At 37.4% G+C, this 25366-nt stretch overlaps 2 protein-coding genes across 10 annotated transcripts in view; both read right to left on the bottom strand.

Annotated features, from left to right (window-relative positions):
- Positions 1-231: 231 nt before the first annotated feature.
- Positions 232-20756, bottom strand: CARNMT1 (carnosine N-methyltransferase 1). Of its 2 annotated transcripts, none has more exons than XR_003492796.3 (8): positions 20324-20756; positions 17215-17410; positions 16056-16219; positions 10288-10428; positions 6084-6262; positions 4217-4326; positions 3232-3335; positions 232-2941 (listed from the first exon to the last, which is right to left on the bottom strand). XR_003492796.3 is itself a non-coding variant. In XM_027446048.3 (8 exons), the coding sequence occupies exons 1-8, from the start codon at positions 20677-20679 to the stop codon at positions 2840-2842; spliced, it is 1356 nt and encodes a 451-aa protein (XP_027301849.3). In that variant the 5' UTR covers positions 20680-20755; the 3' UTR covers positions 232-2839. The 2 variants fall into 2 exon arrangements, 1 of the variants encoding a protein (XP_027301849.3); XM_027446048.3 differs by having other exon boundaries at positions 4213-4326; positions 20324-20755.
- A 667-nt stretch (positions 20757-21423) lies between these two features.
- NMRK1 (nicotinamide riboside kinase 1) overlaps positions 21424-25366 on the bottom strand; it is a 10157-nt gene continuing 6214 nt past the window's right edge. For 6 of the 8 annotated variants that reach the window (XM_072031542.1, XM_038171240.2, XM_038171244.2 and 3 more), the window contains exons 7-9: positions 24696-24802; positions 23610-23699; positions 21438-22462 (exon numbers count right to left, since the gene is read on the bottom strand). In XM_072031542.1, the coding sequence (XP_071887643.1) occupies positions 22449-22462; positions 23610-23699; positions 24696-24802 (211 nt within the window). In that variant the 3' untranslated portion in view covers positions 21438-22448. Of the gene's footprint in view, positions 22463-23609; positions 23700-24695; positions 24803-25366 lie in introns of all 8 variants that reach the window. The other 2 variants (XM_038171241.2, XM_027446205.3) reach the window with 2 other exon arrangements.

Genomic DNA, 25366 nt, shown 5'->3' with positions numbered 1-25366 from the left:
AAGGCCGGGCGGCGCTCGCCAGGCCCCGCCCCCGCGGCTTCACGCGGCGCTTCCGCCCGGCTGCTGCGCCCCGCCCCCCCCCCCCCGGGGACTTCAAAGCGCTACGTCCCGCGCGGCCGTTGGGCGCCTCACGGGCGCCAGGCTGCCCCTTCCTGCCCTCCCCAGCCTCACACGAATAAAAACACACCCCACGTCTGTCAAACGTAGTCCCCACAAAGAACCAACACGCTGTGGGTTATGCAGCATTTTATTTTACACTCACTATCACATACAGTTTAATAGTGACCTAAATTGTCTCGGCTTCTGCTGACGGACAGCTTAAGCGTTTTTTATTTTTTCCCCTGCGTACACAACTGAGGAACTGAGTTTGATCACATTGAGTAACACACAATTATCCCCATCAATAAAAACACAAATGGTGAATTTTAAGAACTCATAAATAGGACCGCAGGTAAAAACACTAACTCATACAACTTATTCACAACATTATTCGGCTTCCAACTGTTAATGCAGCTGTTATACATAGAAGGAAAACAATGGGAGAAAATTGGCATTTTCCAAACAAGAAATAGAAGCACGTCACTATATACATGATAAAAGCAAATAAAAGCATTTCCTAAAACAGTCAAAAAATGGCACTTGTGACAATGTGCTGTTGCAAAAACCAAAAACAACAGAACAAAGGATATCAACATTCAACCAGAATGCAAGAGTTCAATTGCTTAGTTGTAAAAAACATCACACTTCAAGTGTAACTAAAGACTGCTTAAGAGGCAGAAATTGGGCAATATTACAGGAGTAGCTACTCAACAACTGCATGATCAACATTCATCTAACTTTGTCTGATTTCAAAGAACTTATTCAAGGAAAACAAAATAAAATACTAATCACATTTTATCTAAGGGGAAAAAAAAGTCAAAATGAAGGTAAAGCATCACCAGAAATTTAAGTCCATTCCTTAAAAAGAATGAATAGTACAATAAGAAAATGAAAGTAACTGAAGACTTTTTCTTTCTTTCTTCCTTTTAAAGGTGCTCAAGGGTTTTTTTTTTAATCTACTTGTAATAGGTGTGTTTCAGCTTTAAACATCGTTCATGGAGCAGGGTTGATTAATGGAGTTAAATCCTGTTGGTACAGCGTAGGAAGAAGAGAGAGTTCAAGTAAAGCTCTAACTGAAAACTTCTGTAGTCCAGAAGCCTTTGCTCTCAATAAGGATTCTGAGCAGAAAGAGGCATAGTATTGTAACATCCATGGTCACTCTCTTTCATATGCAGTGTTGAAATTATAAAAAAAAAAAAAAAAGTTGGGGTTTTCCTCCATGCAAACTTTCGGCTTAGAAATGAAGGCACAAATGTCCGGCCTTAACAGGAAAAATCCATTAGTTAATAATGGAACTATTAAAGTAACTATGACATCATCCTGCAAAAAGGGACTAGAAATAATGGAAAGCATTTAAACAAGTTATTGTCCAGTGCCATTATGTTCAAATACTAAAAACAGCCTTGATTCCTTACCACAAGCTTCTTGCATTTTAAAGAAAGTTCTGAGTAAGGATGAAGGTTGGTACTGAAATTAACCAATACATTAAGAAAACAAATGGCTATCATGACACTTCCTCTCAGTACAGTAATTATTAATGTTTTCTCATTTATATAACTTGAGTGACAGAAGATTCAGCTTTTCTTGTATGAAAATTCAGACAGGATAAATATCCACCAACGCCTCATTAGACAGGAAAAAAGTTAGGATAAGGAGCCAAGAAGTAAGCCACGGTATCATGGGTAAGGTGCCTAAAGCTACAATGAAATTGTCTGCCAATTGTCCTGCATATGCTGACTTAGACAATGAAGCCACAAGGTTACAGTATATTATATTTCACAAGTAGCTTTTTTTTTTTTCTTTTGAGAAAGAAGGATTTTTTTTCTGTCTGTCAAAATTAAGATACATGGCATGGATAACAGCTTTGTTATTAACTTTAAGAAAGAGAAGAGTTTTCTGTTAGTTACACCTTTAAAACTTTGGCTTAAGCAGGAAGTGGGTGACTCAAAAATCAATACATTTTTAAGACTGCAAAGCATCCAATATTTCAATTTCAACACTAAGGGACTAATCAGAACTGGTTTATTCCTGAACTGAGGTTAGTATACTGCTTTTCTGTTACATGCTGCTCTTCTTCACTTGGTACTCCACTTTCACTGAGTATTTCAAACTGCCTACCGATTCTGCGTGTCAATAAAACTGTTAACACTGTTACAGGCAAAAAATATAATTTTTAACAATAATCTACTTCCTTCTTATTTTTGGTTCCACAGAAAACACTGTAACAATTCTTTTGGTTATTATATCTGTCCAGAATCATATTATCGCTTTTGAACCATTTCAGATTTTGTAATTTTAAATGTATGTTTAAAAATACTTTCTTAAACATGACACAGAAAGTACATTAAGTACCTCCAAGCAGAGAAAACAGGAAATCACTATGGATCTGAGAAAAATGAAGCAGCATATGCGGAAAACTAGCCTGATTCTGGTGAACATGAAGTTTTATACCCAATAAAACATTTTTGTTTTTAAATTCATTCCAAAGCATAAAGACAGTGTATGCAAACATTTCCTCCTCCATTTTCACTATAGTACAAATATGCATGGCATAGTACATGTCTGGATAGCAACATAGATATTAAGAAAATAGACACTATCTAAATCTTATTAGGAATAAGAAGGCACCACTGATTTGAGGTTGTGTCCAGACATCACATCACTCAGTCCATTTTACATTTGATTCTAGCATTCAAGTCAATATTATTTTTTTTTTCTGACTAACCTACTCAAATCACTCTTATTCTGGTTTTCTCACCACAAACAACACACATTCATAGTAGTATTTCATCATGGAGAGTTCATTCACAGTGTAAGTTGACAGTACAGATTCTTTTTCCACCTGGAAAAAAAAAGCTCAAGTTTTCAAAACACCCTCTCTTCAAGCACTACACAAGTTTCTCTTAGTATGAAAGAAAATGCTATAAATTTACTACCCACTGATTTTTAAGTCCATCTGTACACTTTCCAACAAACGACGAATGTAAATTTGCAACATAGTTACACACATTTACCTCTCCTAGAAGTTATTAGTCTGTGCCATTAGCTTGAACTAACTTCAAGGTAAAAAATTATTGAAGGAGTTTGACCAGTCTCTACAAATAGTACTTAGTCCAAACTGTATCTTCTTACCTCTATATGGAATCCGTACTGCAGTATAACATTTTTTATATCCTCGTAGCTTAATTCTATAGAAAGCTCATTTGCCAAGTTTTCAAAGTGGTAAAGTAGAGGACCTACAGTACAGAGATACAATGAAAACACTATAAACTTCTTTAAAATCAAAAGCACATACTGAAAGTGTGAAAAATGTTAATACCCAGACTCACTAAATTCAAACATGCTGCTATTACTCAAGTATAATTCTTATAATAAATTTCAGAATCAGGGCAAAATTAAAAACAAATAGTTCAATTGCTTATTCAAGAATGAAGTCTCCTATGCCACCAAACTGTGTTTTCTGTATCCTAAACTTTCCTCCCTTCTACCAGTCTAGCACTATTGCTGTCTGTACAAAAGAGAAGGCAGGATACCTGTGGTCTACTCAAGAGCTACGCTCACTATGACTGATCAGTGACTGACGAGTTTCTACTGTACAAATTACACAAAAGTCTCTCTCTGTCATACTGTACAAATGTCTGAGTTTTGTCTGCCAGTCCCTCACCATGGGAGACCTAATAATTTAAGTCTGTCTTCTTTAAAACTAAGGCATCCATAAATCTCCTTCCCAAACCTTCTACTTCGGAGGATTAATTAGACAACTGACTAAGAAAAAAAATCAAGGATTTCTACAGGCAGAACAAGTTTTATTTTCCTAGGAATATAGCAAGAAGAATATAGGACACTACACTTGTAATGCATAAATGAGAAACTTGCCACTGGTAAGCCATACTTTTCTATTTAATATCAGGTGTTGACTTGTTTGTAACTAACAAACACATGCTGAACACAGTTATTATATTATCTCAGATAATTTTGAAGCCATGTTTTTAGCTCCACAGAGTTTTCAATACAGACACGTTCATTCCACTACTCCTTTCAATTACTGGATGCCTAGTACTTGTGAGCAAACAGAAGTCAAGGGTTGCAGGAAGAAAGGCTGGTCACACTTGCCTACATTTATCCATATTCCGCCAGGCTTTAGTATTTTCCATATAGTATCAATATAATCGATAACATTATGTGCCGTATCGATGAAAAAGCAAGTTGCTATGCAGTCCCAAGTATCTGTGCAAGAAGAACAGATTGTATAGATTAAATTGTTTCTTCCTCTGTAAAAATTCTTCATTTAATACTAATGTTTATTTACACACTCAGGACTTCCTTTAACTAATAGTAACAGTTGAACACTTCTCATTCAGTTGTAAACTTCAGTTTAGAAGAAACTAAGTGTGAAACATTTTGTTCTATGCTAAAGACATTTCAGCTTAGACCTTTGCAGTCTACATCCATATATATACACACCCGCAAATTCTAAAATAGCAAACACATATTAATTATACATTTTATAATTAATTCATATATTGTAAAATATAAGAATCATATAACATCCCAAGTTAGAAGGGACCTAGAGGGACCACCCAAAAATCAGACCTTGTCTGAGAGTGCTGTAACATGATAACATGTTTTATATAAATGAAAACCCAAGCATCCCATTATGCACTCACCTGTCCTAAGAACCTCATTACCAAACTGTTAGAATACAAATGCAAAAATATCCTGTGATTTTGGGCCTTTCTAGATACATTAATATCTAGAAGAATACTAGCCTGTATACTAAGCTGTACTTCCACAAATAACATAGCTTTAAAACATGTGCATATTTCTCCATTTGTTATTTATTAGCAAAATTTAGCAAGCAGGATCTTTCAAGAACTACCTTTTAAAGCATGTCTCCCTGTCTGTCTCTAAACGTACACCTGAATTTGTACATTTTAAACTTCTGAAATATTAAAAAAAAAATAAAAGTCTTAATTTATTTCCAGCAATGGATACTCTAATATAAGATCACATCTTCACAAATGCAGACAACTGTAAGGAAGGCAACCTACAAGAAAATACCTGGAAGACTACCTATGCAAAAAAGGTTGATTAAAAACTATTTTGTTCTGGTGAAAAAACTGCTATGGGAATAAAAAGGATGGAGAGCTGAAGCCAGAAAACAGATACACTAAAAGATAATCCAATACTGTGTAAGGAAAAGAATAGTAAAAGCTATTTAAGCTTACTATATAAGCTTACTTCATGTTTTCTTATTATTTACTCAACCAACTCTAGAAGTGTTAATATACATATAAAAGAAGTGGGTAATTGCTACCTTTGATTAAATCATGAATATGTAACTGGAAGTATTAAATAAGGTCATCTGCGGGTTAATCCAACAAGAGGTTAGTCATAGAAGATTACTTCATAGCTGCAATGAGGACAGCACAACTAAGCTGATACCACAAGAAAAAATATTGGTATTTGTACTAATGCTAAGTTTCAATCTTTGTTCCTTATTAACCCCATCATATTTCTCTGAAATACTATTAAGTATTGTAAGTATATATACTTATACATAATGTTTATATGTATATCCAATAAGTATCTATTTGCTTTTACAATAGAAAACGAATCAATACAAAATACTTGTCTTTGTATGTTTTACACTGAAGAAGAAAAGGGACTCACTATATTGTTCTTTGAAACACCATTTTTCTAAATCAAGTATTTTTCCTAAATACTCCCATGTTGTCTTTTTCTGAAAGAGATGACTGCAATAACCATCTGTTATGTTAGGATGTTTTTTTGTTTTTTTTTTTTAAATAATTAAAAAGAAAGGAAAAGCTGACTTGGAATAAAAAAAATCTTGCTACAGCTAGCCCTTCCTCCTTGATGCTTGTAGATACAGTTCTATTCTATTTATAATGATTTCTTAACTGCCTCATAACAAATACTCTGAAGATAAAGCTACACACAGTCTAAAGGATGCTTTTACTCACTGCACTCAGAGTAAATTTCTTGAAAATCCCCTGCCGTCATAGAGAAGTTTGAACCAGAAGGAAGACTGTGAGGATCAACATCAGGGAAATAAATTGGACGTATCTGATCAGCAGATCTTCTGTTATTGCTAAACTGATGAATCCAGGGATAAAGCTTACATGAGTTAACTTCAGAACATCTGCAAAATACAGAAATGAGAACAATTCAGTTTCAATGAATTACTTACATATTACCTAGAAATGCAGGTGACAAACTTTCAACATGCATTGCTGTTTTAATGATGAAAAAGCACATCTCTAAAGCTAGACGTTTTCTAAAGCACTTACCTACCTCATTACATTTCAGACAGTTCATCAATTTATGAACTGAACAAAATGCCAGTGTGACACACAACCACAAGTTGGTGCCACACAGTTGGCACAACACAGTAACTACCTTTTGTTCTCTTTTTCTTTTCTCCTTTTCACCATTTTTATCATCTTGTCCACTGAAAACTATTAAGATTCTTTCATTGGAATTATGAAATTTGTGATTTGGTATATGTAGCAAAGCTAAGTCTTTTTTTTTTGTTTGTTTTTTTCCTGTTTAAAAAAGAACAGCATTGGTACCATGCTTGTTTTCAATTTCCTTGGCAACACTGGCTTTTCTGCCTTTTCTGAACCATAGCCATACGGGTTTTGAAAACAAAAAGCATTTTTCAGATGCTAACTGAAAGCATGTGTTTAAATTTAAAAAATAATAATCCTATTTTGCAAAGGGTAATAGTTTTGTGCTAGATGTCACGAAGTTAGTAGTATCTGGAGTGTTGCAGTTATGCTATAAGCATATGCTAAGTATGTAGTAAAACAGAATTTGTGGGTTGACATGACCAATGAAGTGAATATCTATTTTTGAAAGTGATAATAGCATAAAAGTATAGAAATAACCTTTTCCCACAGTCCTGCAAAATCAGTATATAATTTTAAAAATGAAGAATTTTTCTTTCCCTGTGCATCACCGAATTTTGCAGTCAAGCTCAGTTACGAAGACATAACACAGTTACACAGGCATAACTAAATATTCAGGGAGAACAAAGGACACATCTGTCCCATAAAACACACAAATATCTTTGTACTGGAAGCAGTCTTACCATGTTATAGAAAATGCACTTTATGCTGGTAGATAGGAAACATCTTTATTTCAAAGAGTTTGAAATAAAAGGTCTTACTTGCTCCATGATGTCATATTTCATTTTATCAATAAAAAACCACAGAACTCCTGTGTTATGAGCAGCAGTATACAGAGATAATTAACCGTTTCCATACATAACAGATATATAAATATCAGATTTATGCAGTCAATCAAAGAAAACAATTAGGCATAAAGCCCTGATAACATGGGCACCATTTTCTTAAAGACATTTCTGGTTTGGCTGATAACAACAACAAAAAAAAGTTGGCCAACTGCATTAACTATTTTAGCATTCTCCATGTGCTCACAGTTAATCTTGTATTAACTTCACAATATTTTTGTGTAACAATGAAATTGTCCAAAAAGCAACATAAAGATGAGGTATAAGTAAATCAGAAAGGAAAATGTTCCTGAACTATAAGGGAAAACACACCTCACAGTATTTTTTTCAGCACAAAGTATTTTCATGCAGACTTCTCAACAGTTTTATAAGGAAGCATCAGTTTAATATGAGACAAAAATCTGTCCATAGTCATGCTTGTAAACTCTCCTTTGCACTTCAGCTAAATACTGCAGTCCTTTAGAATTCTATTCTTTCAACACAAGGTGTTACTGAAGTTAAAAGCTTTAACTAAGACTATGATGCTTTTTCTTTTCAAGTAGGAGCAGGTAATTTTTACTGTGCATCATTCAGTCTAAAAACACTGCTCTGACAAAGATGGCTAGGTCCAATCTTACTTTTAAGCACTGATTTCAAAATAAAATTTTGAACTGTTTTCATTCTAAGGCATTCATAGACATGCAACAGATAAAATTTATTTTAAATATTCACAGTGACCACTGTTAGGCATTGATGCACTTTCTATGTACAATGCTATAAAATTTCATCCACAGTGAGAAAATCTTACAACTTCAGAGAATTAAGTTTTGTATATATGTTAAAAATTAGCTGTTATCACTCTTCATACAGAAGACTTAAGCTGCTGTATCACATCTACATGTCCACTGTAGAAGTTGGCTTGATATTCAAGACAGTATTTTTTTTTTCCTAAAAATAAAATGCGGTCAGACAGAGGAAGAACACAGATTTAAACTGTAAGCATACAGTAGCAAAATCCTCAATTTTATCAACTGAAAACAAAATTTAATTAAGTTTAGATTGTAGTTAAAGGCTAATTTGCAAATTTTTCAAGATCCTTCTTATCCATCCTTAACTATTATGTTCAGCTCATATTGACCATTGCTATTTCTTCCAGTTTTGGGAAGGCAAACACATCCATTCCAGAAGGCTAACTAGGAACAGACAATAAAATCTAGATCCAAGTTCTCAAATGTCCCTAAAAACTTCCTCGCAGACATCTGATCAGCTAGTTAACGCAAAGACCATGGTCACATCTGGCAGAAAGGAATCAACTGAAATGACTGGAATTCAGTCAGCTTAGCAGTTATCCGTAATCTCTTTCATGCTAATAAGAAAACTTTTAACTGATAACTCACTCAGCAAAGGTAAAGATTACAGAAGCTGAGCCAAACTCAGTTTGACTGTATAAAAACTAATACTGTTAGCAAGTCTAAGATACATATTTAGCAAAACTGTGTATATTTTATATAAATAGGAAATATCCTGTAAGTGTCAGATGCTAAGAATTATTAGTATTGCAAACTAAAAATAGTTTCAGGGGAATTCCACATATAGAGATGACATATTTAAGGTAGATGAAAAACATGTCATAGGTTTGAACCAATACAACAGCTTACTGGTGCTCCTAGGCATGGTAAATGAATACTTTTATACTACTTTGTATTGCTTCAAACACTCTATAGAGCTAAGAGTCAAAAGGGATGTAAAGCTAGGGAGGAGTAGGAGGTGAATTTCTTTCAGTAACTGCAAGGTATTAGATCAGCTCAACTGTAACATGCAATTGCAGATGACAGTCATTTGAGAATGTACGAAAAAAAGGAGTAAATATATTCTTAGCAACTACCTATTTTCTTTGCAGAGACTACCACTGTTTTACCCAGACATGCAACAGACCAGAAACAGTGTTTGCTAGCACCCATCCTCCCCCTTTTATTTTTGAAGAGTAAGCTATAACAAATTTGGTATCATCACAGTCTATGTATGGAGGACAATCACTGTCTATAAACAGGGCTCAAGTATCATAACAATATAGAATACAAGTTCAGGTGTTGTCATTAAAGAAGAGATTCAGATTGAAGAACCAGCAAACTGTATACTTGGTCTCTGAACTGGCTACAAACTCACCAGGAATACAACAAAATCCAGTCCTCTTTTACATATCCAGTCTCCCCACCCTCAATCCTATAGGAACAGTTGCATTCAGTGCCTTGTTTCCTCTCTAAAAACCTCCTTATGAGATAAGTAATTTCCATTACAAGTGACAGAAAGCCAATTACTAAAATGTACTTCAGATTAAGCCTACGTAGTGCAATTTATTAATTCAAAATTATAGCATAATTGTAGAACTATTAGCTGTAACATTTTAGCTGTTGTCCAGCAACAAACTTGCTAACAAAGCTGTTAGTATATGTATAGTAGTTTTTCATTTAGAAACAGTGTCTAAAATCTCAGTACCGAATGTAACATTGGAAGAGGTTTCCTCTGCTACTAAACACCACCACTAAACACCATGCATAGTTAGTCCCTGTTTGAAACCTCAGATAGGTGTGCTTTTTCTTTCAGAAACAGGTGTGAAATAAAAGCCATAACATTCAAGATTACACAGGAAATCTGTGGTAGAATCCAGACATTTCAAGTTTCATAACTTAACACCCATGCATCCTGATGTAATCTTAATGACTTACCCATTTAACTCAGATACGTTTCTCTTCACCCAATTATCCCACTAATTATTTTCATCAAGACATTCTAAAAAATAATTGTTTGCATCCTGTGTTATTAGAAACCCATTCTTTTGAGTTTTACATATTCAACTTTTTCTCATTCATAAATTTGCCTCACTCATTCATACCTGCAGGTTTTGGCCAAAAAGTAAAACATAAGCTACGTACCTGTTGAGTACGAAGTTAGAAGAAAAGAGCATAAAGAGGCTCCATTCGTTTCCTTGGCAAGCATAACCGAGCATAGCTATTTCCCACGCCAATCTACCCAGTCCAGCACCAGGTACCAAGATATTGACTTTGGAGAAATCCCTGCAACAGAATAAAAACAATAGTTAAATCTTGATCTGATACTTCTTAAAACTTACAGAGGTTCAGTCAAACATTTTCCCCCATGTATTTAGATATTATAAATATTTCCTGTAAGGTTTTTACTTCTTAAAGGCAAATGGAGCCAGTTCAGGTCAGATCAGTTTTTTACAGTCAAAATAACTCATAGGAAACGACACAGAAGAACATATGCAACCCTTATTGAATAAAGTACATAATTATAAAACAAAATATTTCTTTTGAAAACTTACAGTTATCAAACTAAAACAATCACCTAACTGAACTGCGGGAAGGAAGAACATGATTATATATCACCATTTCTTTTTCTGTGGTGCCTGTTGATAGCTCCTAAATATTATGAGTATCTTCTCGCTAACATCACATTGAAAAATAAACAAGTATTTTGACATCCGCAAAACTTTCCTGATCTGACGAGCACATCAGACCGAAAACTTACAAGTAGCTACCTTCTCAGCAGCTAGCAGTGTTATATGTGCTGTTCACCAACGTCACTCCAGTCAATACAGTTCACCAATTGGTGAATGCTGTTCACCAACTGCAATCCAGGGACAAAGGATTTCCTAAACCAAAGTACAACACAGCTCTCTACCTCTTCACTTCCTGTAACTAGACATAATTTGAAGAATACTGGAAGGTGCCCAGCACTGTGTAGTTACCAAGAGGTTACAAAACCCCCTCCCATCTTCCAGGTCAAACAGCTAATAAATAGAAGAACTAAGAATCTAAAACCTTTTCCTCTTCCAGGCAGAAATGCAGTACACACACATTCTAATCAATATATTTGCATCACAGCACAATCAAACCTGCACTCCTGAAGCAAAAACACCCCCAATACAAAGCTGAAAAGATACGCCATCGAAAAATCATTCTCCAGTTTCAGTCCTGAAAAAAGACTTTTTAATTTCATATACCAAAAATGCTAGTTCACCTTCTCTTTTGCATGTTACCTTCAAAGACAAACATACATGTACATATATATATGCAACTCTGTGAAGGAAGCCACAATAAACATTGTGAATATGATGAAGAATATGATGAAGAAAGCAAAATACAAAGTCTCTTACTATTTAAAAATTCAGGATGCCAGAAAGGGTTCAAAAGACCTTGTATGCTGTGTAATCACGAAGATGAATCTGGGAGATACATAAATTCTAAAAAGCAGTACATGAATGTGATGACCCTAACACAGGAGAAAGTACTATCCTTGTCTAAAGGCCGCACAAACTAACAAAGCAGTTTGAGCACTGCCTTTTGGTGTACAGCTTAATCATGTAACCAGTGAATCCTTCCAAACTGAAAAATCATGTTTCCTTTCATTCCTGATTTTCATTCCAGTATACATAGATATTTTGTTTTCTAATTATCGAGAAACAGGAAGCCAAGACTTTGCTATTATTTTAGAGTAGTTTTGTGAAGTAAGAGTTCTCCTTATGTCTCTCCTAGATGAAAAACCTAAAGCTAACCATAAGCTAGCAATGAAGTCTTATGTCACTTCCGAGAATATATTCCATTAATCAAAAGAGGCATTTTTTCTTAAAACAATCTAATGAAAAGTGTTGAACAGGCATAATTACAGCTTTTAATTCAACGTTCATTTACTCATCAAAAAAAAATCATCCAAAATAATATATTAATAATATTTAAATAATATAAAGCTCCTGTATTTCTGAACTATTTTCACAAATTCTTTCTCTAGAAAATAGTTGGCTTTAACTGCACTTTCCTGTGCACTTTTATTAAAATCTGAGTCCAAGAGCACTGACATTACTATTCCAAAATAGTTCAAGAGCATTTTTTTGAGCTATCATCCAGTAAATCAGGAATGCTTCAAACTCATGTTTAAAAAATCGCGAGCATTGATAGTGTCCTGATTTCAAAAAAGTGCTCAAATACCTCGTTTGTCAAGATTTAAATGGAATTGCTAGTGACAAGCTGTGATGAATTAAAAAAAAAAATGAAGGCATGAAACCAGTGGTAGTAGGAACACTCCAATGCCCTATACTATTTTTGAACCTTTAGAACTAAAATATTTAACTGCATGAAAACAATTTTCTTAGCGGCTGAATAGTTGTAAGACAACTAAAGAAGCAAGAAAAACCTGCCTTCCTGTGGTAGGCATGCAATTGCGGCAACAGTAAAAATCATAGAAAGACATAACCCCAGACTGTAATAAATGACAGTAACAACCAACAGTGATCCACAGTCAAACTAGCCTTGAACTAGCAAGCATTAGCAGGCTTTCTAAGACACAGGTGTGGTATTGATCAGAAACATAAAATGGGTACCTAACACGCTTAAAAACCTGTGGGGCACTAAGGGAGAACTACTGTTAACCTATTGGGATGTGGGGCTGACAGACGAGGAAGAGGTCTAACATTGGACTGCTTGGATCAACTATTGATCCAGCAGCAACCTCTCAGATAGAGGACAAATACTGGAAACAACTACAATCTCTCATGCGATTATTGTACTGCATTTTGCAGTGTGATATATCATCAGTTTTTAAAAGTTCAATGCTATTAATGAAGATGTATCTTTTTTAAGGGGAAAACTATACATGTTAAAAAGAAGCCAATCACATTTTAACAGAACAAAACGATGGTATTGAAGCAGTAAACTGAAGTTAAGCAAAAAATAATTAGCATGTGCAAACACAAACCTTTTTCATGAGAAACACTGAAATTCAATGTTATCTAATGATAAGAAGGGATCAGAAATATACAGCCTTTAGAGAGAAGATCAATGGAAATATTGGCAAAGAATCACCCTGTGGGATTCAGACTCATTCTTTACTGATGTCTTATCTGCAATGTTTGGAAATTTAGACAGTGAACACATCCAGTTCTCAGTATTTTTCATTTTTTTACTGTAGTCTAATTTCAGAGTTGTTTTTTTTTTTTGTGTTTTTTTTTTTTTTTTTTTTTTAATACAACTGCTTTTCAGATAACATACTGAATAATGAAGTTAACTAAAACTTAAAATCACTTGAAAAGCAGCTCTTCAAAGTTGTCAATTTAGGCTTACACACTTCCACAGACTTCAGTGGATTTACATGCATCAGTGGACTGGAGTAACACTGAAGATTAACACTTGCTCTTAAATCCAACATTTAAAGCAATGTTTCGGTTAAATCACAGATCTGGATTAAAAACTCTAAGTGGACAGATGTATTCTATGTTAAATAAAATTGTATAAAGCAGAAGCTTTAAAGTCACTAAACTGTGTCTCAGTACATTCAAAAGGCCCTTAGACTGTGAATTAAAATTAATTTCCCCAAATTAAATGGAAACTAAGCACTGGCCACACTTCTTCTAAGCTGTCCTGACAGTATCTTGAAAATAAAGTAAATTGCTGAACTAGAAAACATTTAAATTTTAAGTTACAGCTGGTTTCAGAGGCCAAGTTAATGAACAGAAGCTTGGAGAAAATACCTAAGCCATGGAAATTTATAAACTAATTTAAAGGTTAATCATTTCTTTGGTTCCTTTCTGACAACAAATTGGATCATAATGTCCTTTTACATAAGTAGAAATAGTAACAGCAGAAAAGAAAAAACAAAAACAATGCCAAAAAGGAGGATGCTTACTTCGATTTTAAACTTTATGTTTCCCCATAAAAACACTTTAACAATAATGTTCCATCAAGAAATAAAAATGTTTTACTATTTTCTCCTACAGAAAACAGTGATCATAGTTCATTCAGGTCTAAGAAATTCAGATGAGTTCATTAAAAGGCAGATAATTCTGCGAGCTGAAACGTATGATGAAATTCCAACATAATTAATGCAGACAATCTACTGCTTCTTCAGGAAGAGTTTTATCGAATGGAACTTCACTTCAAACTGCCTTGTTGATGCTAGTAACATTTTCTGTACTAAGCAGAAAGAAGGAACTACTTCTGAAGAGGAATAAAAGGCAGAAACTGCTTTTGCCTTCTGACTTCAGTTTTAGATGAGTCTTGTCAGAAGACTGGACTGAAACAAAAGATAACAGCAACTCCTACTCAAAAGAGTGTTCAGATTTACAGCTGATTTCAAACATGGCTCGCATCTCTTCCACATCCCAGAAGAGCAAGCATATAAAGCACCTCACTTCCATTGCCCATCAACAGAACTGAAGCAGGTGAGACTTGTAGGGAACAGCAACTACGTAACACCCACATGCATGAAGCAAAACATGCCTGGACAGTTTCAAAAATTTATATTCCTTTTTCATATGACTCTAGCGTAAAGAACCAATACAAATGATGTTGACCAGAAGCACAATATGTAAGTCCAATGAAGCCATTAAAAAAAATAAGAGATTGACTGTAGGGACAGTCTCTCTAAAGTATTTGTTTCTCCATCTTTCTCACTGCAAGATACATCCAGGCAAATCTGCTTTCATTACCAAGTGCCAACACAATTACAGGAAGTTCACATGAAATATCTGAAGTGATACATCCACCTTGAGATAAGTTAGCCAAAAGCAAAAGAGAAACCAAGCAATCTGCCTGGTGTTGCCATTTCATCATACCAGATTCCACTCCACGTTCTGCTATCACTAACTGAAAACTAAACCATAGCTAGTGTAAAGTATCTACAGGTGCATTATTAGCAATCACTGAAGAAGAATGTCCACAATTAACTGTCAGCTAAATCAAAAGCTTAGTTCTGGCCTATTATATTTTATAAATACAAAGTTAACAAATTATAGCATTACAAGTTTAAACTGAAATGTACTTTCTGGCTAAATGGCAGAATCATTAACTACGCAATTCTTACAGTAGCTGTTTCTTCCTAGCTTCTACCAGCACACTTCTACTTAGATTTATGTAAAAGAAACCACACATTACTATTTAGACAGTGTGCGTTGTTTTTTGTTTTAAACATGCCAACACAGTTACAAAGGTACCCACACATGTGCAGCAGTTTTTATAAGACAGGTAACTTCTGTTTGAAACTAAGGCTAGAAATACATAACTGTAACAAAAATCTACAGGAGGTTACCAGACACCTTCCCTACTTTCACCTTCCAGAACGAAGAGCAATTCTCATACTTGCCGCTGTCACACGTGTCTTTCCCTTTATCAAGCCTGTCTGAATTTAAGAAGCTTAAGTGCAGACTGTGCACTTAGTTACATGGTCTAAAATTTTGGGTAGACCTGTGTGGTGCCAGGAGTTGGACTATACGATCCTTATGGGTCCCTTCCAGCTCGGGATATTCTACGATTCCATGATTCTGTGATCTGCAGCATGCACACTGAGAATCTACTAACTTGCAAACACGACCTCACTGAGCACAACTGAATTAACATCATGACTTTCTAAGGTCTATTACTTGAAAAGTGAACAGAATACAATCTGTGGTATCAAGCTACAGGAAAAATAATAATCCTGGCTTACTATTTATGAAGTTTAAGATCTTGCTCTTTTCAATATGTTCTATTAATAACAAACTCTCTTGATTAAACAGAAAATTCCACATTCACAGCAATTTCTGTACCTTTAAATTGAAACTTTTCATTACTCCATAAAACTCTCTGTTAGATTTGTGCAACAGTGTATGCCCACATAAAAAAAAAAAAAAAGAATCTCAAAACACTATTACCATCTTTCTTTTGGAAAGTTCTTTACAATTTCACTAATGATTGGCTGGTAGCAGGAATCTCTTTCAGGCTTTCCCTCTTCGCTCCAGTCTCTCACAAATTGTTTCAAGGTGGATTTCAATTTATCCATGTCAAATGTTGAAGCTGGTGTAATCTTCCCTCTTCCCTGATTAAAATGGGGAAAAAAAAAAAGTTAATGAAAAAATGCACCAAATATGTCTTGAAGAATAAAAAGTAAATCATAAACATACAAATGTCATGCTGTAATGGCTGTTGAGAGCTTTAGCTGACAAAGCACTAGTCTTTCACTTCTGAGACCAGTGCTTACATCCAGACTAGAATGCTAAATAAATTGAGTTTGGTGGTCTGAGTCAGACACCCAAGAGAGCAGGTTCTTTCACATCACAAAAGCACTAAATAGCAGAGCACAGATCGTAGTCCTTATTCAAGGAAGGACCAGGGCTTAGCTAGTGCAGAGGCTGAACTGCTTACCCTGAGATGATGATCTCTTTAGGTACTAATGAGGCAGCACTGAGAAGCTCACATTAGAGCTGCCCATTACTGTACCTTGCCTGTAGATATCAAAAAGGACTTCAGTTTCCATCTCTGCCACTCTTTTAACCCTGAATGCAATTTTTTTTTTGATAGAGATGCCACACTGAAAAAGCAGATAAATAGTGAAAGTTTTATAGGTGATAACATTCAGAATATTCAGCCTAACTAAGACTGTAACTGATCTAGGATACTGTAACATAAAAGAACCTACAGAAGAACCGAGTATGCTATTTATGCTGTACATAGTTAACTGAAATATTAACTTTAAAATGTAACTAGGGTAGAGCTAGAACCCTGGAGCAAAAAAAAAGGTTTGGTTTTGTTTTTCTTAAAAAAAGTAATCAGTGATTACTGTCATTTGCCAGATTCACAATTAGTTTTTGTAAGAGGAACTACAAATACTAACAACATTGTTTTCTTAACATCAGCTCTACAAGATGTTTATGAGAGTAAGAAAATGTAAGCAGTCAGGAATTAATAGAGGAGAAAGCAAAGAGGGCAAAAGGTAAGAAAGCTGGAGATCTAAAGGCATGAAAAACAAACATAGAAAATCCCAAGGCGTACAGAGTTTAATTTTGTAGTATGAAAAAGTCCATTTTAACATACGTCTTCTCCATATTCTTTATTTTCAAACATATGAACGCAGTCATTCACAATGGTATGTAGTATTTCTTGATTATGATCGATGCACTTCCGAATCTTGTCAAGGTGAGGAAGGAATTGAGGAAGAAGACTCTGTTGGTTAGCTGGGAGAGACTTAAACTGCCTTTCTGTTCTGTTGACTCGTTCATGCATATTCGTTCTAAAAAGCAAAAAGTTTAAGGTCTTTAGATATCAGCAGAAATAAATGCACCAAGAGCAAGTAATTCATTCTAAACTACACTGGTTAGAGTTATTAATTTATTTAAACTTAGAAAATGTTCAGACAATGTACTGCTTACTAGAGAACAAGTTTTCAGGAAGTTTTTAGGCATAATTTTTGTTTTAAGCACTAGTTCTACAACATCATCATTTTAACATCTTTCAGTTTACGGTGACCATTATTTTACTCTTACCATCCCATCACCCTTGCTAGCACAGGTGATCACTACCTTAATACATGAATCAACAAAATTTAATGAACAACCAAAAACAGTCACAAAAATAGCCAAATCCAATTTAAATTGAATGAAGCAGCTGAATTATGTGGTAACCTTTGGAATAAAAAGAGCTGGTTATGGATCAGGAATAGGTATCCTCAAAGTCAATTGCTTCTAAAGGAGCCATAAAAGTGAAGACTAGACACCGATGAAGTTCTGGTATGCCAACTAAGATACTAAACTACCGTAACAACATATTCCCACAAGTATGAGTACTGTGAATTTGATGTAACTAATCTGAGCTAAACATAACTCTTCCTTTTCCCAAAGTAACATTTTCACAAAGAAAAAAAAAAAAAAGGTTAAGTTGCTGCCAAGAGAAAGGGGATTTATTATTTTTTTTTGTATTTTTTCTTCCCTTTCCTTTTTTCTTCCTTCTCCTCAGCAACAGTTTAACACCATGTGACAGTTCTGGCACTCACCAGGCCTGCCATAAAGCTAGTTTGACTTGCTAACTGTGAAGAGAGCTGTATAGGATAACGCTATTTGATTTCTGTCAGTTTAGTAAAACAAGCTGGCTAAGCAGAGTCATAGCAACTCTGGGAGGGAGCGGATGTGATGCCAAGTCAAGGGAGATTGCCCCTTTTGGCAGGAGCAAATCATTTTATTGAGTTAAGCCACCCTGCAGTTTCTCAACCTTTTGGGTCATCATACTGCTGTAGAGTTGAGAACTAGAGATCAGAGACGGCAAGGTACTGCATTGCTTTTGACTCGGTTAGAGTTAATTTTCCCTACAGCAACTCACATAGTGCTGTATTTTGGCTTTGTCACCAAAACACTGTTGACAACACACAGATGTTTTAGCTGTTACTTTATTGTATCAAGGCTTTCTCTCATGCTGCCCCACCAGCCAGGAGGCTTGAGGTACACAAGAAGCTTGGAGGGGACACAGCCAGGACAGCTGGCCAAAGGGATATCCCCTACCATGCAATGTTATGGTCAGCAATTAAAGTTGGGTAAAAAAAGGAGGAATTCACTTTTACAGCACCTGCCTTCCCCAGTAGCTATTACACATAATGAAGCTCTGCTTTCCTGGAAATGGGTAAACATCTCTCTGGTCATGGGAAGTCATGAATGCATTGTTTGTTTTTGCTTTTTTTTTTTTTTTTTTTTTTTGCTTTGCATGGTTACACAGCTTTTGCTTTACCTGCTGTCTGTGTCTCAACCCATGAGTTTTCTCTCTTTTACCCCTTCCTCTCTCTACCCTATTGCACTGTGGGAGAGTGAGCAAGCCACTGTGTGGGGCTCAGCTGCTCACAACAGGTGTAGCTACTGTGGTTTTAGTTGCAACCTCAGACTGGAGATTTGACCAGTTAATATTTCCAACATTACATTCACACTACTGAAAATGTTCATTTTAATACATACACAGGGTTTAAGTGACATTTAAAAATAAGGTAGAAAATATCAGTAGGAAAAATAAACTGATCCTCTATAAAAAACACAATGTCTCATTATCAACATCTGTTGGATGTTTTGTCAGTAACATCCTTTGAATCATCACTAAAAGGATGGATGATGAGTTGACACCTGTTAGCAGAATGAATAATTCACTGAAATCAGAAGAACTATAAAGGATGAATTTAGGCCCATATGTCTGCAGACCTTAATCTAGACTGAACTGAAAATGTGTTGTTGCCTTGTTCACACATTATGTGTTTCCACATAATTTTTAACTACCAATACACAAAATTCCACTTAAAGTCAGAGTTATTTATCTGAGGCAGAATTTAATCCAATTCCTATAATGGAATTTGTCATATCCTTTCATTACAGTTTCCTACTGAATCTGAAGGATTCAAAGGCAACCCAGAATCATAACTTGAGCATGAGGTTGACAGGGATGTTCCTGCTTTCTGAGGCCAGAAGATACAGTTACATCGCTGACATCAGTAAATGACAGCTGCCTGTTATTAGAGAATTCTGTACGGAGGAAACATCCAAGGTGCCATCCAGTCCAACCTCCTGCTCAAACATAAATCCTGGAAAACAAAAAAAATCCATGATAGAGAAACAATAAGAAGGAAAAAATACTTAAAATGTCACTTACTCAGCCCAAGAACCTCACTGTCACTTAAAAGTTCTGGATATGTTTGTCATTGACATTGACAAAAAGCAGTGCAGTGCATAACAATGGCTCGGGTGGCAGGGTCTGTCAACGGGAGTGCACAGCTATATCCTATATCTACTTCCAAAGCCTAGAGTAACAGGAGGGTTTATGAAAACACGAAAACAAGTGGACTTTTCCAGCCAGTCCCACCCCTTTTCTCTGTCCCTGGGATGGGTTGCTACCCCTTCACTGAAGCTGGTTATTTCCTACTTTTGTCTCATTCCTAAAGGCCCAATGAACCCTTTCTTCTGACTGCACAGACGTTTAGGGAGCTAAGCTGATTAGAAAATGGCATCCGCTAACCCTGCTACGAGGGCTCGTCTGCCGTACAAAGTAACGAATACCTGGGAGCTGTCTCCCCCTGCAAGGCGGAGCCCCGCGGGGCGGCTCCGTGGCTGTGTGTATGGGGGTGTGTGGGGGTGTGTGTGTGTGGGTGTCCGCCCGCAGCAGGCGCGGCGCCGGTTACCCGTAGTATCGGAAGGCGTTGATGATCCTGCGGAAGTGCTCCCGCTCCATGCGCTCCTCCTCCGCCTCCTCCTCGGCCCGGGCCGCCGCCGCCGCCGCCGCCAGCGCCCTGGGCTCGTGGGGCTGCCGCCGCCGCCGCTCGTCGCCGCGCTCGGCCGCCCGCCCGGCCTGCCGCTCGCCGCCCCCGCCGCCCGCGCCCTCCGCCGGCCACGACAGCTGCTCCCGCTCCTCCTCGTGGCCCCGCCGCAGCCCCCTGCGCATGGCCTTGGCGGGCGGGTCCCTCTCGCCCCGGGGGGGAGGCGGCGGCGGCGGCAGCGCCGGCTGCGCTTTGCGGGACACGGCGCACGCGGCCGACATCCCCCCGCCGCCCGCCCGCAACGATCGCGCTCGGCCGCTCGCTTCCGGCGAGGGGCGGCCCCGCGGCGAGGGGCGGCCCACGGGGAGTTATCGCGAGAGCGGGCGCGGCGCCGCGACGGCAGGGGAGGGGAGGGGAGGGGAGGGGAGGGGAGGGGAGGGGAGGGGAGGGGAGGGGAGGGGAGGGGAGGGGAGGGGAGGGGAGGGGAGGGGAGGGGAGGGGAGGGGAGGGGAGGGGAGGGGAGGGGAGGGGAGGGGAGGGGAGGGGAGGGGAGGGGAGGGGAGGGGAGGGGCGCAGGCGTGGTGCTGGCGGCGGGCGGTGCCGCACGACAGGGAGGGGCCCGCCGTTCCCTGGGGGCGGGGGTTTGGGCAGGGCCGCCCCGAGCTCTGCAAGCACCGATCCCACACGGCTCCGTGCCACGGGGCCCATCCATCCCCCAGGAGCAAACTGCTCCAGCACGGGGCCCCCACGGCTGGGCGGCAGCTCCCCCCAGACCCCTGCTCCTGCGGGGGCTCCTCTCCACGGGCTGCAGCTTTAGAAGTACTTCTTAAACACAGATTTAACTGCTCTGATCCGTTTAAGGCCTTTTTCTTATTTACAGTTTTGTGACTGAATAAAAGCAATACCTTTCAATCACCATGATTAGTTCACTTGAAGCGTAAGTAATACAGTCCATCCTTTGCTTTTCTCATCTGCAGCTAGATTTTTATTCTGTCTTTTTAATTAAACATATTTTTTTCTTAATAAAAAAGGCTTTTTATTAATTTTAATTTTCATTTATTAAATAAAATTTAAGAGATCATATACAAAAAGTATGGGTTGATATGTTACTTATCCAGCAACTGAAGACAATTAAAACTGCTAGTCTCCTACTTTATCTTAATATATATATACAGATTCTGTAACAAAATTTTAACATACATTTCGTATGCCTGCTTTCTGAACACTTTCATTGTATATGTAATATATAATTACATACATAACTTCATCCTGAGTTCTGAATATTAGTAAGAAATACTTCTTACTTCTTCCTTCCCAAAGCATGGGTTTATCACTTGTACTTTAAACCATTCTAATCCATGATCTTTCCATGATAGATGTAATTTAACTTGTTAGTGATGTGTATCTATTCAGAGGTGTTAGTCCCCCACATTTTCCCAACAATCTTTCTTTTTAAAACAATACATTCTCAACTGGTCCAAACATGTAACATAGAAATTACTTGAGAAACACCACACGGGTATTGAGCAAGTCTAAGTTCAGTTACAATGCATTCAGTAACAGATTCAGTTACTGAATGAGCAGAGTAACAGCTTACACAATTTTAAAGTTAGCATTGCCACAGCTTACAGCTAGTTCCTCTAACCATGTCTATCAGTGATTAATACTTAATCATCATTTCCAAGTACTATATGAACATTTCAAATTGCATTCATCCATTTTCAGATGATCTTACTAATCCAACAGAACTGCATCTTTATAGTTTAGTTCTGTATACAAGTATTTATATTATTTAAAATACGCAATTTCAATCACATATAAAGATCTGCCAAGGCATAACTGATGGAAGGAATCCTAAGGAATAATGCACTGTTGATAGTTAACTCAGTATCTGAGGCTTACAGAGCTAATACTTGCTACAAATCGATTTGCATTGTATGAACTACTGTTACAGGCATAAACATGGACATCTGCTCAGTTGGGTGGCTTGCCAAGCACCATTCCTGGGGTTTTAGATCTGTATCAAACAGAATCCAGGCCTTCTACATTATCATGCCATGAGACCTGATATGAAACAAAAATAAAGTACATGTTTAACTTGCGGTGTCATTTCTCTGTTTGCGTGACATCACTGTATATTCGAACCTACCACTACCACAACATCTGCTTTCATTGATGTTTTTCCTCACCTTACTTTCTATTTTTTTTTTTAATTATTATTATTTTACCAGCAGATAGCAGTGGGTTCACCCAAGAGAACCCAACAATGCGCTTAAAGCTATACCTCATTATGATGCAGAGTAACAGGCAAGTATGCATAAAGACAGGAATATATGTATATGTATCACATAATCCTAGAATGGTTTGGGCTGGAAGGGACCTTAAAGATCATCTAGTTCTAACCCTCCTGTTGATAAGGATGTCACACACTAGATCAGGTTGGCCAAAGCGCCATCCAGCCTGGCCTTGAACACCTCCAGGAATGGGGTATCTACAGTTTCTCTGGGCAACCTGTGCCAGTGCCTCACCACCCTCTGAGTGAATAATTTGCTCCTAACATCTAAGTTAAATTTCTTCTCTTTTAGTTTAAAACAAATCCCCCTTGTCCCATCACTACCTTGCCCATGTAAAAGTCTCTCTCCATCTTTTTAATAAGCCCCATTTAAGTACTGAAAAGCCTCAAGGAGGTCTCCCTGGAGCCTTCTCTTCTGTGGGCTGAACATCTCCCGCTCTCTCAGCCTTTCTTCATAGGTGAGGTACTCCACCCCTCTGATCAACTTCATGGCCCTCCTCTGGACCCGCACTAACTACTCCACATCTTTCTTGTGCTGGAAGCCCCAGACCTGGATGCAGCACTCCAGGTGGGGCCTCACAAGGGCAGAGCAGAGGGGGACATTCACCTCCCTTGACCTTCTGTCCACTTTTGATGCAGCCCAGAATCTGGCTGGCTTTCTGGGCTGCAAGTGCACAGTGCTATCTCATGTTGAGATTTTTGCCCACAAGACCCCCAAGTCCTTCTCTGCAGGACTGCTCTACCCCCAGTCTGTACTCATGTCCAGGATTGCCCCAACCCAGATGCAGCGCCTTGCATTATGAAAATATAGTCAGATATAGATCTGTACAATCCTTGCAGTGTTTCCATACAAAGTAATAAGCTTCTTGTTAACTTTGAATTCTATAAGCACATCCAATTTCCAATAAAATAACTTACTTCCTTCCCTCAGCTTCTTTAATTCCTGTATTATATCACTATATACACAGGATAAAAGCTCTTCTTGGGGTTTAGTACCATCCAAATAAACTAAGAAAAAATAAAAAGTTTTCATGAGTTCTGTGCCAGTTATCTAGAGTAGTAGTTGGTAACATTTTCAGTATTCCTATGAATGCAATCAGAAGAGATGAAAAAAATAGAAAGCAAGAGCCACTCCTCCCTTTGTTTCTTTCCCAAATTGAATATGAATGTTAAAAAATAACGTAATGGAAAGGTATTACAGTTAGGAATTAGATTACAAATATTTATGGTAAAAAAATCTCCAAAAGAGTGGCAGTAATAACATTAGGACAGTAGAGCAATCAAATAATTCAGCAGAAAGCTTCCTATGCAAGGCAAGATCTCAGGCTCTTCCTCAACTTCAGGACTTGAGGAAGTCAAGGAAGAGCATTGTAGTTCTCCCCCTCACTGCACAGTAAACAGCAGTGCCCTAGTCTGCATGCTCATGAAAGGCCACCTGATGTTTCTTTCCTGAGACCCACTCCAGAAGCAAGCGCTCCCAAGAGCAGTAAAAGTGTCAATGTCACACAAACTGACAGCACCACCATAGCAGCAAAGTAGGCTTTGACATTCCCCATGCAAGACAAGTGACTGTAGTATGTACAAAAAGCATCTGTGAACTATCCTATAGCTTTTAATGGGACTTCAGCCAGGATTTTAATTTTGAAGAATTCAGCCAGGGCATCAGCTAATGTCTCAGAAGTTTCCTGTTTAGCCAAAGACATTTATGCACACGTGAACATGCAAACTAGCTTATTAAATGGTCATAACTGATGATCAAAACATTTCTACTTTTTAACCTTATAATTTTCACTATTTAAAAATAATTAAAAATAATAAAACAAAACTATAAAGACTTAAAACATAAACCAACAGAAGGGGCAAAACCTACTGTGCAAGTGGCACACTAATATTTGAAGAAAATGTTGCCCCTTTTAAAAACACATAAGCAAACAAAACAAACAAACATAACAGACAAGAACCACACTTTATCGTTTTATAAGTTTAAAATTAAGGACACCATACCAACATTGCTTGTGTTTTCTTCCAATTCATTTTTGTATTTCAGATACATAGGCCACACGTGTCCATCGAAGTACCCCGGTGTATCTGCTGGCTGATAGACTCTGGTGCTACACAGAAATATATCTGCATTCCCATGCAAGTTTTGCATTTCCCACACAACACCCAATGTTAGCTTTAATAAGAGCATGTATCCAAAATACATATATGCAAGGAGGTTGCATAACTGCTGGAGCAAAAGAGGGGTTTTTGTTGTAATAATATTAACTGTGATATGAACTCTTGCTAACTTACCTATTTCTGCCAGTCAAATTATATTTAACACAACATAAAAGGAGTTTTAATTGAAGAGATTATATATGAATTAAGCTGCATCGAAAAGAACCTAAAGTGGAGTCAGCTAAAGTCAGCTGAATGGAGGACTGCTTTACTCAGAGCAGTTTTTGACTTCATGCACATGTATTGCTCCAAGCACACAGTAGCACTACAAATCTGGAGCCAAGTCAGACACTGGCTTAATAACCTAAATCAAATACACAGTGTAACTAATATAGTATATACTTTCAAATGAATTATACAATAAAACCATGCATAAATATTGTTACTTTAACATTAATCACATAGATATTTTCACCCAAGGATAAGACTACTTTATGTTTTTTATTTTTTTCTCT

The sequence above is a fragment of the Anas platyrhynchos genome, chromosome Z, assembly GCF_047663525.1.
Source record: "Anas platyrhynchos isolate ZD024472 breed Pekin duck chromosome Z, IASCAAS_PekinDuck_T2T, whole genome shotgun sequence".
In the NCBI taxonomy this organism is placed as follows: Eukaryota; Metazoa; Chordata; class Aves; order Anseriformes; family Anatidae; genus Anas; species Anas platyrhynchos.
The sequence above is the reverse complement of the archived record's forward strand: the minus strand, read 5'-3'. Positions and strand labels throughout refer to the sequence as shown.

Bases quoted from the DNA above. Each gene is read 5' to 3' on its own strand.
- CARNMT1 (XM_027446048.3), bottom strand. From the start codon at position 20,679: ATGTCGGCCGCGTGCGCCGTGTCCCGCAAAGCGCAGCCGGCGCTGCCG. The intron at 6,263-10,287 runs GTACGTAGCTTA...TGTATTTTGCAG, and splicing joins TCTAACTTCGTACTCAACAG to ATGTTCTGAAGTTAACTCAT. The intron at 3,336-4,212 runs GCAAGTGTGACC...TCTGTACTGTAG, and splicing joins CGGAATATGGATAAATGTAG to GTCCTCTACTTTACCACTTT.